The sequence below is a fragment of the Mercenaria mercenaria genome, chromosome 10 (assembly GCF_021730395.1).
Source record: "Mercenaria mercenaria strain notata chromosome 10, MADL_Memer_1, whole genome shotgun sequence".
Classification (NCBI taxonomy): Eukaryota; Metazoa; Mollusca; class Bivalvia; order Venerida; family Veneridae; genus Mercenaria; species Mercenaria mercenaria.
Genome location: NC_069370.1, coordinates 24,957,285 through 24,976,532, shown reverse-complemented (window position 1 = coordinate 24,976,532; position 19,248 = coordinate 24,957,285). Strand labels below are relative to the sequence as shown.

Genomic DNA, 19,248 nt, shown 5'->3' with positions numbered 1-19,248 from the left:
CACTCAAATTTATTCAGGTAGGTCAGCTTTGCCCCATTTGAAGGACTTACTAGAGGTAGAAATAAACACACCTTTGAATGATTTCCTCTCACAAAGCTATTAATGGATCTTCTCTAAAATTGGTTAGTGCATCCTTTTATTGTCCTCTCTCAAATGTATTGAAATTCTTCACCTTGGATCCTTTTAGGGGCCACCAGGTCAAAAGATTAAAGAAATCTTGTAAATAACTTAATGAATTGCTTAATGGATGTTCATGAAACTTTGTGAGAAGAAAGGTCTAAAGATCATGGTTCTACTCAGGTCAGTGACTTAGGCCAATTTGGGTCTCTTGAAGTTTTTGATTGACATAAAACTATTTTACACTTTGCTATTTTTGCAGGTACAGCTCGGACAAGAGAGGAAGGTGTGCCTTTAAATGACCTGCGAAAAGGTGATGAAGGGGAGAAGCCTGCAGCAGCTGCATTGGTAGAAGTCTAATGATTGTTAGAAATAGGTTTGCTATGCAGTACTCGTACACGTGCCATGAGATTGTACTAATGTACCCCTTTAAAAAAGGGAGGTGTGTATAACTGTCCTTTCCTGTCTTTATCTGTTCTGTCAAATCTGGAATTTCATTCTAGACAAAATTGATCCAGAAAAATATAGATGCTAATTCATGATAAGAGAGGTACCTTGAAGGATTCATTATGCTAAAGGTTGTAGATGTTCATCAAATGTGGTATGTACCGTCCTTGTATGGAACATTTCTTAGATGTTTCTATACCATTTGCCTCAGTACTGCACATGGACCACCATCCATATATGGAATATTGAAAGCCTTTTGAACAATTTTTATGCCCCCGAAGGGAGGCATATAGTTTTTGAACCGTCTGTCGGTCTGTCAGTCTGTCCGCAATTTTCGTGTCCGGTCCATATCTTTGTCATCGATGGATGGATTTTCAAATAACTTGGCATGAATGTGTACCACAGTAAGACGACGTGTCGTGCGCAAGACCCAGGTCCGTAGCTCAAAGGTCAAGGTCACACTTAGACATTAAAGAATAGTGCATTGATGGGCGTGTCCAGTCCATATCTTTGTCATCAATGGATGGATTTTCAAATAACTTGGCATGAATGTGTACCACAGTAAGACGACGTGTTGCGCGCAAGACCCAGGTCCGTAGCTCAAAGGTCAAGGTCACACTTAGACATTAAAGGATAGTGCATTGATGGATGTGTCTGGTCCATATCTTTGTCATCGATGGATGGATATTCAAATAACTTGGCATGAATGTGAACCACAATAAGACAACGTGTCGCGCGCAAGACCCAGGTCCGTAGCTCAAAGGTCAAGGTCACACTTAGACTTTAAAGGATAGTGCATTGATGGGCGTGTCCGATCCATATCTTTGTCATCCATGGATGGATTTTCAAATAACTTGGCATGAATGTGTACCACAGTAAGACGACGTGTTGCGCGCCAGACCCAGGTCCGTAACTCAAAGGTCAAGGTCACACTTAGACGTTAAAGGTCATTTTTCATGATAGTACATTGATGGGCGTGTCTGGTCCATATCTTTGTCATTCATGCATGGATTTTAAAATAACTACGCATGAATGTGTGACACAGTAAGACGACGTGTCGCGCGCATGACCCAGCTCCGTAGGTCAAAGGTCCTAAACTCTAACATCGGCCATAACTATTCATTCAAAGTGCCGTCGGGGGCATGTGTCATCCTATGGAGACAGCTCTTGTTTTATCATGAAGTGCTTTTGATGATATCTACACCTCAAATAAACTGTAGTTTTCTTGTTTGGACCTTGCTCAAATTAGATCAAAGGTTTTTCTCCACTACAGAAAGGTGTTGTCAGTGCAAAAGACAGAAATTGTCAGTGCAAAAGACAGAAATTGTCAGTGCAAAGGACAGAAATTGTCAGTGCAAAGGACAGAAAATGCCTTTGAATAGTTTGTTCTCATCAAACATGATATTGTCTTAGCTTTTTCTGTAGCTTCATTTGTTGTTCATTCTGATGGTTCATTTATAGTAAGTGGTTGCCAGGTCTCCATTAGCAGAGCTCTTCTCTTGAATCCTTTACTGAATCGTTTTTAGTTGAGGGATTTTGGACGAACTTTGCCTTGGTATTTATTTAAAGATACACTGTAAAGCTGCTTATTGACCTTGAGAACTTTGGGAAGGAAAAAGGGAAATATATGTATAGCAGTGTGTGTTTCTTCATTGTTCACTGTACTAGTTACTCTGCTATCTGTGACATCAGTGTGTGTAAGCATAAATTTTTATATATATAAATAAGATACATTTTGATTGTATTGGTGACTTTGTGTTTAGTTTATGATTTAGTAGACTCAGGATATTTGTGCAGACCTTAGATATTAACATTCAGATAAAATGAATTTACATTTCATAAATTACTGGACTACGTTTTATGTTTGTATGGGTTTGCCGGAGAACTGGTGTATACAAATCGTTGCACTAATGTACTACTGGTTAAGACGTAATGACGTTGCCACAATTACACTAACCCATTATTATAAGACAACAAGGCAACAAATGATAGAATTAGTGAAAGGGATGTTCAGATATTTTGTAGGAGAGTGAATCACAATTCAGATATATTTTGTTATAATAATTATTTTCTGTATTAGATCAAGAACTTCAAATGATTATAAGCCAATCAAACTCCTTTCTATTGTTTACTAAATGTATCTGTTACTGTTATTATAGAATTGTGCAAAAAATCAAACTGTTGATGAACAAATTTAGTTATTTCTGAACATATTTAGTTTAATTTTTATTTTTTTACATTTTATATGCAAGTATAAACTGTCCTCATTGTTGTTAATTAAGTGATGTGTGTTGTGTCTGTACTTACATGGTTATATTCTGTTACCTGTGTTTTATTTAATTACATTTTATCTGGCTGTGAGTTTTAAACAATTTAACACCTAATATTATTACAGTACTCCTTACATTCAACACATGTTTACTGGGCTAATTTGTCAAAATTCAAAATAAAACAATGAAAATTAATTTCTGATGTCATCTTAACATAGAACACATATTGAATGGCTTGCCAGTCAATATTCAGAACTATTTGAACCTTGGACAATAATTTTGACTATTGACATGGTATGAAACTATAGTATGTGTTACTTAAAACTTTTGTTACAGCAAAACCCCGAAGATTGTCTATGCAAGTTATCTCAATGAGAGGTGATGTATTTTATATAGCCCTGTTAATAAAAAACTTGTGTAAAACTTGTGAAATATGTGTCTTTTATTCACAGTAGCATTTTAATTTTACATCCCCTTTTCAACCTGAATTAAGTATAGAAAAAGAAAAGTTCATCATGTTTTAAAGGTACAAAGATTTCATCCTGTGATATATTCACTTTTTGCAGACTATGTTCATTTTCTGTGTTTGAAAGTAACTATTAGCGTGGTGTGTTATGTGAATGAATTGGCATTTAAATGTTTCCATTTTATATTGTTGCATTTGTTCTGACAGCTGATCTATATGATCTGACAGAATATACAAAGACTGTTCAGTCAATACTGGGAAAAGTGCTCTTATATCATCAAAAAAATGATGAAACTGTTATACAATGTAGATAAAGGAATTTTTAGTTGATTATGTCAAATCTTTTTATTATTTTTTTAGACACATTACAGTCTAACCTGCCTTAAGCAGCCAGCCAAGGGAAGCAGACAATTTGGCCGCTAAAGCCAGGTGACCGCTGATCGGAGGTGCAGCCAATATGTGTATTTTTCAGACTTCTGGCCAGTTTAGCCTTTAGGCCCATTTTTGGGGGGTTTCCCATTATTATTTTACCAGGATACAATGACGTGCATTTGCCTTCGCAATACAAATGGTCTTCTTAGCAATCTAAAACTTCGGCATGATTTTTTTACTACAAAAATTGTTATAGACAATTTTCCAACTTCAAAACAAGTTTGTTTACAATTTTCGCCATTTTGGTAAGGGAAGCTACTCTCCGCGCTTATTGTCTACGCTAAAATCTACGATTGCCATTACGTTCGGTAAAAGATGGAGTGGTTTATATTTTTTTTCAAACACAATTAATTTCATATAAATTTAATAGTATTTTGATGACAGAAGTATAAAAAATCACAAATATAATGCTACTAGTTAGTTATCGAGTATTATCTTTAACCGAGGTCAAACTGTGAACAACAAAATTGACACGCTAATTGCCGATAATTACTGGCCATTTGATCATAACAAAAAGGGGATTACACCTTTGGTTATCAGTTTTAATTGAGAAGCTCATGTCATTTTGTCGTTCTTGTGGTGAAGTCACGCGAAACTTAGCAATCACGTGCTTCTCAAAAATCGGGTATCTTTGGCGATTATTGCCTAAAAATAATTGATTTTGGAAGAAAAATGGCCGCTGAAAGGGGTCCAATACGGTGGTCGGGAGGCAATTTCGGTGGCCGCTGGCCGCGGACGGCAGGTTGCTGCTGAATAAAGTGATAAAATGGAGGAAAATCCGTTGGGAGCGTCATAAAATGGCCGCTGAACGGAGGTGACCGCTGATCGGAGGTGACCGTTAGTACAGGTTAGACTGTAATTGTTTTGCTGCAAAAGGTTTAAGGGACAATGCCGTGAAGAAAGCAACATTATATCAGTTGTATAGGAGGTTCAGAAATATAGTATCCTGATGATTCACGATTCAGTCATAAGAAGACAGTAACATTCAATCATGTTTTGAAAATTAAAGAGCTCTTTGGTATGGGTCAGATAATTATGTCTCCCCAGGAGACATATTGTTTTTGCCCTGTCCGTCCGTCCGTCCGTACGTCTGTACGTCACACTTCATTTCCGAGCAATAACTGGAGAACCATTTGACCTAGAACCTTCAAACTTCATAGGGTTGTAGGGCTGCTGGAGTAGACGACCCCTATTGTTTTTGGGGTCACTCCGTCAAAGGTCAAGGTCACAGGGGCCTGAACATTGAAAACCATTTCCGATCAATAACTAGAGAACCACTTGACCCAGAATGTTGAAACTTCATAGGATGATTGCTCATGAAGAGTAGATGACCCCTATTGATTTTGGGGTCACTCCGTCAAAGGTCAAGGTCACAGGGGCCTGAACATTGAAAACCATTTCGATCAATAACTAGAGAACCACTTGACCCAGAATGTTGAAACTTCATAGGATGATTGGTCATGAAGAGTAGATGACCCCTATTGATTTTGGGGTCACTCCGTCAAAGGTCAAGGTCACAGGGGCCTGAACATTGAAAACCATTTCCAATCAATAACTAGAGAACCACTTGACCCAGAATGTTGAAATTTGATAGGATGATTGTTCATAAAGAGTAGACAACCCCTATTGTGTTTGGGGTCACTCCGTCAAAGGTCAAGGTCACAGGGGCCTGAACATTGAAAACCATTTTTGATCAATAACTAGAGAACCACTTGACCCAGAATGTTGAAACTTCATAGGATGATTATACATGCAATTTAGATGACCCCTATCGATTTTGGGGTCACTCTGTGAAAGGTCAAGGTCACAGGGGCCCGAACATTGAAAACCATTTCCGGTCAGTAACTTGAGAACCACTTGACCCAGAATGATGAAACTTCGTAGGATGATTGATCATGCAGAGTAGATGAACCCTAATGATTTAAGGGTCACTCTGTTAAAGGTCAAGGCCACAGGGGCCTGAACATTGAAAACCATTTCCAATCAATAACTTGAGAACCTCTCGACCCAGAATGTTGAAACTTCATAGGATGATTGTTCATGCAGAGTAAATGGCCCTTATTGTTTTTGGGGTCACTCCGTTAAAGGTCAAGGTCACAGGGGCCTGAACATTGATAACCAGTTCCGATCACTAACTTGAGAACCACTTGACGATCCAGAATGTTGAAACTTCATAGGATGATTGAGCATGCAGAGTAGATGACCCCTAACGATTTTGGGGTCAGTCTAATAAAGGTCAAGGTCACAGTGGCCTGTTCATGTGAAATCATTTTTTGGAAATAACTTGAGAACCACTTGACCTACAATGTTGAAACTTAATAGGATGATTGGACATGCAGAGTAGATGACCCCTATTTATTTTGAGGTCACTTGATCAAAGGTCAAGGTCACAGGTGCCTGAACAGTGACTTGAGAACCACTAGGCCACTAGTGTTGAAATTTAGCGGGATGACTGGACATGCCAAGTAGATGATCCCTATTGCAGCCAACCATCAGTGTCTCTTTGACTTTTGCTCCTGACCCCTATTGACTTCGTGCCTATAGGACTTTGCATTGGGGGAGACATGCGCTTTTTTACAAAAGCATTTTCTAGTTACAGAACATTTTGGATGTTTTCGTAAGAAGTGTAAAAATGCAATAGATGTTGAGAAACATTGAACCTCTGTTATGTCACAAGTTGTATTGATTAATTTCATTTCATATGACAGGGTCATAATGTAGGGCATTGCCTTAGAAATGATAGATAAGTAAATGTACATGTTCTGATATCTGTAATTTTTTAAGTATTTGCATTCAGAATGTTCTTTAATATTTATGATGTTTGTAAAATTTGACCAGAAATATATATATACAGGTATTGGAGCACTTTTCCTTGTAATCTTGGAACATCCTCTGATACTATACTTGTACGTGTAACATTTTTCACCAGTCATGTAGTATTTGATTCACCTTGTCTGTAACAAGGTTTCCTTCTTGTTTATTTTTTCGATACTTGATGAAACTACTTGTATCATTAATCCTTCCAAAGGACTTGTCAGTTAGGAAGTAGGAGGAATATGGTCAGTTTTCACACTGTATTGAATGGTTTTGAATTTATCTTTCAAGGTCCATATTTTTCTATTTTGTTGATATCAGCCATTTACAACAGACATAAGAGGAAAGTTTCCGCAACAAAAATGTCCCGGTTATGTAAGTAGTGAGTGAGTGAAAATGTGAATCCTCCTGACAAACAGCTTCTGTCTCAAGTTTTGTTTAGCATTGTTTATTCCTTTTATAATAACCTTTTACATAGTTTGGAAAATGTTTATTCTTTGCAGAAAATAAGAAATGTACTACTGTGAAATATTTCATACACTTGAGTGTTTTTACATTATTGACAGCTACAGTATCATATCCTGATCACACTGGGTTACACCACAAAAAATCCATATTTACTTCCATACAATATACTTAGAAGTTTTCATAATTGTGACAAGACTTGCTGAGAAAAAATATGTAATTTTGTTTTTTTAATTACAGTCTTATTGAATCGCATCTTTGCATCATTTTCGTTTAATGAATGTTTCCACCGAAAAGTTTGTGTAAAAATTCTCTATGTCATACCATGTAATCATCTAAGTAACTATTCTTGTAGTAAAAATTTTGGGAAGAAATCAGATTTTATGCTCATGACATTAAATGATCTCTCAGGTTATCATTTTCTTTGAAATTCATGTGGAATAAATTTAGACTACTTTCATAAAAATTGAAATGACTAATAAATGTTGATGATGTGTGAAAATTGCCACCTCAGCTTTGAGAGAAGTTGGATAATAATCTTTGGTGGCAGTTCAATGTTTTGATAAACAGTCTTCCTTAGAAATGAGATTTGAGATTATTTGCTAACACGACTGAGGGACGTAGTACTTAATCTAAATAAATAGTCTTTCTTGGGACTAGTTATATGTGGTTCTGGAGTAACTTGCGGTACTGTTTGACTCTATATAACCTGTACTGTGTAGGTTCACCAAAGTTGTAGTTATGTAATCCTTTTGTCAGGTAACCTGTATGCTGTTTTAGTTGATTTGTCTGGGTACCTGTATGCTGTTTTAGTTGATCTGTCTGGGTACCTGTATACTGTTTTAGTTGATCTGTATTTTTGAAGGGGCCTATTCCCTGCTATTTATTTTTGTTACATTTAAAAGAACTTTTTTATTTATAGAAATGTAAACCATATTTTTATCATGCTTTTAGTTAAATTGTAGTGGTTATGCTCTATTTACAACTGCTTGTCAGTACAAGTTGTGCCATATTTCCACATATCTGCAATATACATGTGTTTTAAAGTCTAAGTGTCACAGGTTATGATGTGAGAAGAGATTCTTTAAATTTTGAACTATAATAATTGTTTTTAAAGTGATAAAATGATAATTATCACATGTTTGACATCACAGGAGTGAAATAAAGTAATTACATAATTTTGTTATTACATTAGCGTAATAAAGCTCCGAAGTTTACTTCGTTATTTATTTTGTTACAAATTTGTTATGAAGTATACTCTTGCAATGCAGTAAAAGTGCATGTTCAGTTATATTATTGAAAAAAAAAAATTCATCATTTTGTAAGCTTATTTAAAATATTTTAACCACACAGGTTTAAGCTTTAATGCAGTTATAAGTACTTTTTGTGCCTCACAGATTTTTTCATGGGGATGGGGTGAGGGGCACCAGGGAGATGGGGTGAGGGGCACTTATATTTGCTCTTGTTACCGTACGTCTGTCTGTCAGTCTATCATTCTGTCCAAATCATGTCATGTTTATCTCAAAAAGTATTTAGCCTAGAGTCATCTAACCTGACAGGATTGTTATTCAGCATGTAAAGTTGTGCATCTGGTGTTTTATTTGGAATTTCACGAAGCAACGCCAGAGCTACTTCCATTGACCAAGTCAAAAATATGCATACATTGACAGGGAGTGGAGGCACCAGTGTCCTATGGACATGCATCTTGTTGTCTCAGATATATTTTGTCATATTGTTCACTTGTTATGTCATGATTTCATGTTTTAGAATTTATTGTCAAAGTCTATAGATATGATAAGCGTATTTGTTATAGTCATTTTAATTTGTTATTTAAATAATGCATTGTAATGTTTATGATTATTTCAAAGTGCTTCTTGTTTTCACTTAGTGAAAGATACTTCATACAATCAAACAGTAAAGCTTTAAAAGCATGTTTTACTCTAATTTAGCAATATGTAGTGTTGTTGTTGTTGTTATTTACTGTATGCTGAAGGAAAATTTTGCTCTTGAGTCATTTTATTAGCTCATCTGATTTTTTGAAAAAAAATGATGAGTTATTGTCATCACTTGAGCGGTTGTCAGCGTTGGCGTTGCCTGGTTAAGTTTTGTTTAGGTCAGCTTTTCTCCTAAACTAGCAAAGCTATTGCTTTGAAACTTGGAATACTTGTTCACCATCATAAGCTGACCCTGTATAGCAAGAAACATAAGTCCATCTTGCTTTTTGCAAGAATTATGACCCCTTTTGTACTTAGAAAATATCAGATTTCTTGGTTAAGTTTTATGTTTAGGTCAACTTTTCTCCTAAACTATCAAAGCTATTGCTTTGAAACTTGGAAAACTTGTTCACCATCATAAGCAGACCCTATGATAACTCCATCTTGCTTTTTGCAAGAATTATTGCCCTTTTTGGACTTAGAAAATCAGTTTTCTTAGTTAAGTTTTATGTTTAGGTCAGCTTTTATCCTAAACTATCAAAGCTATTGCTTTAAAACTTGCAACACTTGTTCACCATCATAAGCTGACCCTGTATAGCAAGAAACATAACTCCATCCTGCTTTTTGCAAGATTTATGGCCCCTTTTGGACTTAGAAAATATCAGATTTCTTGGTTAAGTTTTATGTTTAGGTCAACTTTTTCTCTTAAACTGTCAAAGCTATTGCTTTGAAACTTGCAACACTTGTTCACCATCATAAGCTGACCCTGTACAGCAAGCAACATAACTCCATCCTGCTTTTTGCAGTAATTATTGCCCCTTTGGACTTAGAAAATATCAGATTTCTTCGTTAAATTTTATGTTTAGGTCAACTTTTTCTCTTAAATTATCAAAGCTATTGCTTTGAAACTTGCAACACTTGTTCACCATCATAAGCTGACCCTGTACAGCAAGCAACATAACTCCATCCTGCTTTTTGCAATAATTATTGCCCCTTTTTGGCTTAGAAAATCATTTTCTTGGTTGAGTATTATGTTTAAGTCAACTTTTCTCATAAACTATCAAAGCTATTGCTTTAAAACTTGCAACAGTTTTTCACCATCATAAGTGGACACTGTACATCAAGAAACATAACTCTATCCTGCTTTTTGCAAGAATGATGACCCTTTTTAGACTTAGAAAATCATGGGTAGGACAATATTTCTATTATACAAAAAAAAATCAGATGAGCGTCAGCACCCGCAAGGCGGTGCTCTTGTTTTATTAAATATTATGAAGTTATTATATTATCAATTTTATTTTATATTCTAGGTTAAAAATTCAAGGTGAAGTGATTGACTTAGGGCTACTTTAGCCATTTTGTCTTATTGTATGTTCAGCATTTACCTAGGAATTTTGGTCATTAAATAAAATTAATATAATCTATTGGTTGTCATAACTACAAAGCATAGGTTCATTACAGAAAGTTTTAAAAAAGCATTGATAGTGATTGATACTAATTGTAATTTTGTATTAGCTTCTTAAGAACGTGACTGCTGCTAACTGGTGTGTGCTTTACCACTTGAATGCTTTGTTTCAAATTTTTTTCAGGGTACTTTTGTGTAAAATCTAGTGATCTCTGTAACTTTAAAAGATGTATATATATTAAATTGCATCCTTCTACATTCCTAGTCAGTGGCCTCTGTCTTTCTGTGGCCTAGCCTTAAAAGGCTGTAGTTTTCATTTTCACTGTGTCTACCAATTTCAACAGCATTGAAATATACACATTCTCAGTGTTCACTGTAACAGTTATAAAGTTTCATTGCCAGTCTCAGAAAACTGTTATGACTCACTAAAGTTATAGCTGATAAACCAGAAGTCATGGTGTAATATTATTTTCAGGAAAACATAAAATTAAACTTTGATCTGGTATGATAAAACATAACTTGGCAGTTTGCATTTGAATTCATAAATTGGCAAAGTTGGTGTCTTTCTAGAGTTTGAAAGCAATTCTAACGCAACCAGCTAATAAACTACATACATGTAGAGCAAAATCTATCTCGGGTTATTCTGCAATAAACAGACCTTGAACTATGTTGCGCCAGGGTGTTTTGGCTAAATGCTGTGGCATAGCACGCAGTTGTGATTTACGTTTCAAGAAAATACTCCTCTGATTCACGTCTAACGTTATTTGAAGTAAGTCGTGTTAGAATTAAAATAATAAGTATCTAAATTAAGTTTATAGTAGAATAATTCTCATGCTTATAAATATATCACGAAGTGGGAGCCCAAGTTAAAAACTAGGGCTCTAGGTCAATCATAGAAAAACCTTGTCAACACTAAAGAGGCCACATTTTCTGCTTGATCTTCATAAGACTTTGTCAAAATGTTTGTCTCTGGGAAAACTAGGTTACCGTAGTTATAAAACTGAATAATCTAGATAAAAAACTAGATTACTAGAAATTTTGGTATTTAGTTCGCCCTTGGGCTAGTTTTTCCTATATGACCATATGAAAAACTTTGAAAAATCTTCTTCTCTGAAATTGTTTGTCGGATTTTGCAATATTTTCACAGCAATGTTACTATAGTGACCCTCTGTAAGTTTTCTCAAGTTATTATAAATTTTATGAAAACATGACTTGCAAGCACTTAGTTTTCTATAGATGGCTATGATATAGATGACTATAATATGAAAATTTCATTAAAAAAAATACTCAGAAACTGCTTGCCTTATTTTAAAATAATTTTACAGACATGTTATTCGAGTGACCTGATGTACCAGCTGTGAAACAGCAATTCAGGGCAATCATGGCCCTCTTGCTTTCCAATTGGATACTGGTATATGTTTGGAATTATTTACATAAAATTTGACATTTGCCTCATATAATAAAAGGAATGATTAAATAATAGAAATTTATGACATTTAAAATTTCTAATTCTTAGTTTTCACCACTTTATAGTACAGTTTTATAAGGATGAATTTTGAATTATTTGTGTGATTAGGCCTAAAAAATTGTTTGCTTCTGGTAATATGCCCCCAAAAAATATGGTAGGTAGGTAAGAAAATATTTTTTTTTTGATTTCTTTTTACAGTGAAGAAAGGGCAACACAAAGCAAAAAGTATAAAAATTGCAAAAATATTGATTTTTTTCCCCCAATGCCATGAAAACATTTATGGTTGCGACAGATTTTTAGGGTAGGTCGGGATACTGGAAATAAACAATTTTTTGGGGGACCTTATCTGTTTGCAGTTGGTATGTTTTTAGATAGATAGACCAACCCGATGCATTATCAATTCATTGTGATACTGACATGTGATGTTTAAATGTATCTTGTCATGGTAAAATGGACCTTTTTTGTACCTTTTTGTAGTTTGGTAACAAGTATTTTTATGTTATTTGGCATCAGTGACTTCAAATTTCTTGCAATAAGTAAGTGATTTCAAATAGAGCACTTGATATTTTTTACTTTGCTCAGTTTAAAATTTAGAAAGGTTCAGCCAAATGGTACGTTTTAGGATGACAATTTACATTTTATAAAATTTGTTGTGATAGATTTTTGGACCTTCAGGGTAACAGTCTTGTCTATTGCATTGTAAATACTTCAGGTAAAAGTTAACTCAGTATGACAAGAAGTTCAAGGAAAGGATCACCATCAAACTAATAAACAGTCTCTCAGTTTAATCAATTTTCATCATAGTCCATAAATTTCTCAGTTTGTTCTTTAGCAAATTGTTCTATCAATGTTTTGACATTTCTTATTGTTACATTACTCAGTACACAACTCTCTGGCCCATAGTTTGTGCTATTTGACTAGTCTGCACTCAACACATATATTTACTGGACTAAAAGGTCTAAACAATTTAAAAGAAAAGTGTGAAAATTAATTTCTTATGTCATGTTACAAAACACTAAAGTCTTACTGAATAACTTGCCAGTCAATATGCAAAACTATTGATCAGAACTGTGGGCAATAGTTCTGACTATTGACAAGCAAGTGTTTCAGAAGGTGTGTACTGTGTAATGGTTTTATTAGGTACCTATACACTGATCTCTGAATGAATAACTGAAACCATTGTAATCTGTGTGAGTATCTGAATAGGATAATTGACTTTCCTGATCTAGCCAATCTTACCTTGATAGATAGATTGACAAATTCACATTTTAATGAATAACAAAATTAGTTTGTAGGGATAAGTTTAACTTCAAACATATTGTTTCATTCATTGAAATTGTTCATAAAGATGAATAGAGAAAAGAGTCATTAGTTTTCAGCATTCCAAACGCAAATACAGATTCTCATACTCGGATTCAGCAAGACTTATAGGCAAGAGAGATGAAAGGAAGCACCTTATTTTAACTTGAAAAGAGGAGATTGTTACCCTGTAGATTGTCCATGTTAAGTGTTGTGAGAGTTCTTTTGTAGGTACTTAGTATTTAGAACCTTTTTGTGTACTTGTATACATTTTTTTCTAAGCTATATAATTAATTATTAAATAAAGAATAAAAAATTGAACCTTTTTTATTTCTCTTTCCTTGTTATGGGCTTCCTGAAGAGAGAAAACCATCCTGCAAGCCTGAAACAGCAGTTGAATAGCTGACGTCTCGAAAGTGCCTGCATGCGAAGTTATTAGATGCACGTTTCAACCTTTTCTCCCTAACAGATATTTTTCTTTAGAAACTGCTTCGCAGAAAGAAATGTATGAAACTTGGGTTAAATGTGCCTACCATACTGACAACATGCAGAACTCCTGTTTTAACTATCAGCAGAAGGTCAAGGTCAAAAATAAATATTTAATATTTAATTTTCGTAAGTTTTGTATAGAATTTTCATGAAAAGTTGTTGCAAGAAAAAATGATATTCTTGAAAGACAAGGTAATAGGCCCTGAAACACTCATACTTACATACATAATGAAATACAGAAGGATTTTAATTAGTATTAATGTTGTTATAAAACACCAGTCTAAAATGTCTAAAAAATATTTCTAAGATCAAGTTCAAATAAGTTACTTCCTTGATCATAGTGAGGGAGGTGATGTTTTGATTAAAAAAAGTCCAAGTAGATTAACCACCATGATGCAGGAATAAGGCTGATCACCACCAAATCAAACATGCAGGTCTAGTCGCAAGTAGTCCAATTATTTGAATACAAAACAATTTTTAAGGGGTCAATAGTTTTAGAACTAAAACTACTAACAATGGGGTAAGTGTTCCATGTATGGGTGCTTTACACCTTACTTGCTAAAGAACCAGGGAAACTAATGGAATTTGAGTCTTCTGTATCTTGCACTAGACTCCAACTAAAAAATTTCTTAGTTTTCTGGAGAAACACATGGGCTTCTGATGGCAACTGAAAATAAGCTTACACAAACGCACACACCAACACTACACAAACATGTACACCAAACGTACACGCAAACACTAAACACCAACACCACAGTGGCTTTCACTCAATATCTTTAGTTTGGGTACACTTATTGTCAGTATACTTGGGCTAGAAAAATGGGGTCATATTTGAAACAGAAAATAGATACTTGTGCTGTGGAATGGAAGGGTGTTGGTTCAAATCTCATGGAGATCAAAAAAAAATTTTTTTTGGTGACATTTTTAATGCCATTGGGTAACTAAAAATAGAAAATTATGGTCATAGTTATAATAAACCGGAGGGCCCTGAAGGCCCTGTATTGCTCACCTGACCTATGGACCTAAAGATCAGATCATCAAGATTAACATTCTGACCAAGTTTCTTTAAGATATGGTCACAAATGTGGCCTCTAAAATGTTAACTAGCTTTTCCTTTGATTTGACCTAGTTCTGACCCCACATGACCTAGATTTGAACTTGACCTAAAGATCATCAAGGTTAACATTCTGACCAAGATTCATAAAGATACAGTCATAAATGTGACCTCTAGAGTGTTAAGCTTTTCCTTTGATTTTTGGACCAGGTGACCTAGTTTTTGATTCCACATGATCCAGATTCAAACTTAACCTAGAGGTCAAACATTCTGATTAAGTTCCATAGATATTGGGCCAAAATTGAGTGTTAACAAGCTTTTCCTTTGATGTGACCTAGTTTTTTACCCCAGATGACCCAATATCGAACTCGTCCAAGATTTTATTGAGGGTAACATTCTGACCAAGTTTCATTAAGATTGGGCTAAAATTCTGACCTTTAGAGTGTTAACAAGCTTTTCCTTTGATTTGACCTGGTGACTTAGTTTTTGACCCCAGATGACCCAATATCGAACTCATCCAAGATTTTATTGAGGGTAACATTCTGACCAAGTTTCATTAAGATTGGGCTAAAATTGTGACCTCTAGAGTGTTAACAGTCAAATTGTTAACGACGGACGACAACGGACACAGGGCGATCACAAAAGCTCACCTTGAGCACAAAGGTGAGCTAAAAATAGATTTTTTCCGAGTTTGGTCATCAAAAAGCTGGTTTCGAGTTTATAACTTTAAAGATAATAACTGGCTTTGGATTGTGTTTTGGGTCACTGTTACTAAAAATAGAAAAATGGTTTATGCTAAGAAGCTGTTGGCGTGATGCATTTACTAACGGAGATTATTGAAAACCTGGTTTTCATGGAATTTCTACGTTTCTTGTTTTCTCTGTAGAGCTATTTTCCTTATTTTCTTTGCATTTTTGGAAATCACATGACAGAACTATGCTTGACATGTAGGTAGCATTTTCATAATGAAATAATAACATGACAGAATTTGTCTCAGAAACTTAGATCATACACCACCACTACAATTTAGGGTCTCATTTTTAGCTGATTTTGTAGTTTGTGTTTACTGCATGAAATATTTTTCTTGTATCAAACATGACCCCCACTTTTCTTTGATTTTTATTCAGCACTGACAATATTCTTAATGTAAGTTACAGACATTTAAAATGGGTGCTGATGTGTGCTGCAGCCAATCTGGAACGACTGATACATATTAGACCTTTCTGAGCCAATATATAGAATAAAAATGGGTCAAATTTTTCCTGATAGACCAGCGCCAGTCAGTTTTAGTTGATGGAGAAACTTCTGATGAAGTCCCAGTAACATCCGGGGTACCCCCAAGGTTCTGTTTTAGGCCCTCTTCTCTTATTCTATATAAATGACCTGCCTGAAAATTTAGCTTCACAGGTCTGGTTTTTCGCTGACGACACTGCTGTTTACATCACCGTCAAAAACTCTTCTCATGAAAGTATCCTTCAACAAGACTTTAACAGGTTACAGAGCAAATGGGACACGGAGTTTAACCCATCAAAATGCACAGTGATTAATATCACTAGGTCAAAAAACCCATTTAGGTCCATGCTCACTCCATGGCAAAATCCTTGGAAACAGTAAGTGATGCCAAATACCTTGGAGTCACTATCTCCTCAGACCTTAACTGGAACATCTCCTCAGACCTTAACTGGAACAAAAATGTTAACCAGGTCACCTCCAAATCAAGTCAAACTCTTAACTTCCTGAAAAGGAACATCCCCACCAAAAACCCAAAAGTTTGCTTTCAAAACTCTAGTCAGACCCCAACTTGAATACTCCAGCTCTGTTTGGAGTCCTTAGGCATAAAAGAAAATGTTTGTTTCCGGTATCCCGACCTCCCCTAAATTTTTAGCCCGACCCTAAATGTTTTTTTATGGCCTTGGAGAATATTTTTTTCAACTTTTTAACAAAAAGTTACAAAACTGCACTTTTTATGCTTTAAACAAGGCCAGTGATGTTAGAAATCAACTTACTGATGCTCTAAAGGCATAACCCCCTTATTTGTATTAATTTTTTGACACAAAAATAATTTTCGAAAAGTCTCCCTTAATAAAAAAAATCAAAAAAAAAAATATGTATCGTGCGTCCGTCCGCAGCCATTTCTCAGTAACTGGCAGGTAGAATTTCATGAAACTTTAAATAAACATGAACCAACATACTGCAATTTTTTTTTGGATTGGTCAATTTCAAGTTATTGCCCTTGATTTAATGAAAAATGCCCAAAAATGTCCGTCCGCAGCCATTTTCTCAGTAACTATCAGATAGAATTTCATAAAATTCGAAATAAACATGCACCAACATACTGTGATGATGCCCGTTAAGTTTTATTTTTTGGATTGGTAAATTTCGCTTAGGGTTATTGCCTTTGATTTAATGAAAAATCCAGGTCTGCAGCCATTTCTCAGTAACAAGTTGGTAGAATTTCATGAAATTTGAAATAAATATGAACCAACACACTTCGATGATGTCTGTAATTTTTATTTTTTTTCAATTGGTCAATTTTCCATAGAGTTATTGCCCTTCAATTGTTTAAAAATCTACAGATTTGTACTTAACAAACCAACAAACTTCTTTCATTCTTTCCGATGAACATTTATTATAAACATGTGAAGTTTTGTACCCACACCTGGTCACCACCTTGCCTTGGTCACACCCCCTCCCCCTTCCCCCATCCCCCCACCCCCTCAAAAAAAAATTTCTTTTAATTATTGTTTTATTTTTTTTCAAACCTTCCATGAAAATTTATTAGCATGCAAAGTTGTACCGTTTCCTCACCTCACTCTCCACTCAGTCTTGCCCACCACCCCGATCATGCATTTTTAACTTTCCATCAATATTTATAATCAACACATGAAATTTTGTACCCTCACCTGGTCACCCCAGCTGCCGCACCCCCCCCCCCCCCCCCCCAAAAAAAAAAAAACAAAACATTCATTTTCTGTTAAAATGATTTTGACTACTGAAATTATTTGCTTCTAAGTAACATCCTTAAATTTTTGCCAGATAATTTGTTTTGCCATTCCTCACCTCAAGCCCTTTCTGCGGGGAATACCAATTAATCGAATTTGCTTATAATAACACTGCCGTATTGACTTTTCAACACTTCACAAATACATTAGTATTTCTTTTACTCTCCTGTACATTTCTTTTTTAAAATCTCTCACACAGACGCGCACCTGCACGTAATACTCGGAAAGAGGGCGTGGCAGTATAATTGAACGCGAATGTGTCTCCTGTTTTCAAAAAGGTGAAGTGCACCTTGCGGAAAATTATAGACCAGTTTCATGAACTTCTGTGCTATGCAAGACATTAGAACACTATCTGCAAACATCTTCTAAACCACCTAGAACGAAATAAAATACTTACAAACTTGAACCATGGATTTCGTAGTGGTTTTTCTTGTGACTTAACGCAGATATTAGTAACTCTTAATGATTTATTAACATTTAATGATGAAGGTCATCAAATAGACGTAATCATTCTAGACTTTTCAAAAGCCTTTGATACAGTGCCACATAAAGAATTGTTATCTAAATTAAACAGCTACAACATAAATGGTCCTATACACTCATGGTTAAAATCATTTCTAATAGAAAGACATATGCAAGTTGTTGTAGAAAGTGAAACTTCCCAGAAATGTACAGTCGACTCTGGGGTTCCGCAGGTCACAGTCCTTGGACCTCTTCTCTTCTTGTGTCACATAAACAACCATTCGATATCCGTCGAATCACAGGTACGCCTATTTGCAGGCGATTGCCTGTTGTACTGAAAATTCAGAAACCAGAAAGATTACAACATCTTACAGAAAGATTTATTAGAACTGGAAAAATGGGCTAACATCTGGGGTATGAAATTTAATGCTAAGAAATGCTATGTTTTGAGCGTTAACAATAAAAACCTACACTTCTATTCGTTATGTGGACATATCCTCCGGCAAGTATCAGAAAATCCATACATAGGGCTAACATTGGCTGAAGATCTACGTTGGTCATCGCATATAAGTAAAGTTAAAAAAAAAAGCAAATTCTATAATGGCTCTTCTTAGAAGAATTTTACGTTATTGTCCACTTGAATGTCGGAAAACCACTTAAATTTCACTTGTACGATCAATATTGGACTATGGATCAATTATCTGGGAAAAGTATAACATCGATAAATTTATAGAAAAGGTTCAGCGTCAAGCGGCTCGATTCATAGCAGGTGACTACAGAGATGTGGGCTGTGTAACAAGGACGTTGAGTACACTGGAACTTACGACTCTACAGCAGCGCAGTCAGTCTAACGGCTGATCTTCCTATTCAAGGTGGCTGAGGGTCTGGTGCCAGCACTACCTCCATCGGTATACCTGCACCCGGCGAAACAGAGGACTCAGGAGGCACATTAAAATTAAGAAATTCACAGACTATGAGACGAAAAACGTTCTTGAAAAACAAGTTATTAACAATTCACGTGGTTTTCTTGTCACACATTGTAAAACTGAGCAATTAAGAAATTCTTTCTTTGTGAAAACGCCACAGGATTGGAACCACTTGGAAGACCATATAGTGTGTGCAAA

General features: G+C 35.3%; 1 protein-coding gene across 2 annotated transcripts in view; it reads left to right on the top strand.

Annotated features, from left to right (window-relative positions):
• Positions 1 to 13,438, top strand: part of LOC128559837 (titin-like) — a 123,723-nt gene extending 110,285 nt beyond the window's left edge. For both annotated transcript variants that reach the window (XM_053552542.1, XM_053552543.1), the window contains one exon: positions 380 to 13,438. In XM_053552542.1, the coding sequence (XP_053408517.1) occupies positions 380 to 477 (98 nt within the window). In that variant the 3' untranslated portion in view covers positions 478 to 13,438. The remainder of the gene's footprint in view (positions 1 to 379) is intronic.
• The last annotated feature ends 5,810 nt before the right edge of the window (positions 13,439 to 19,248 follow it).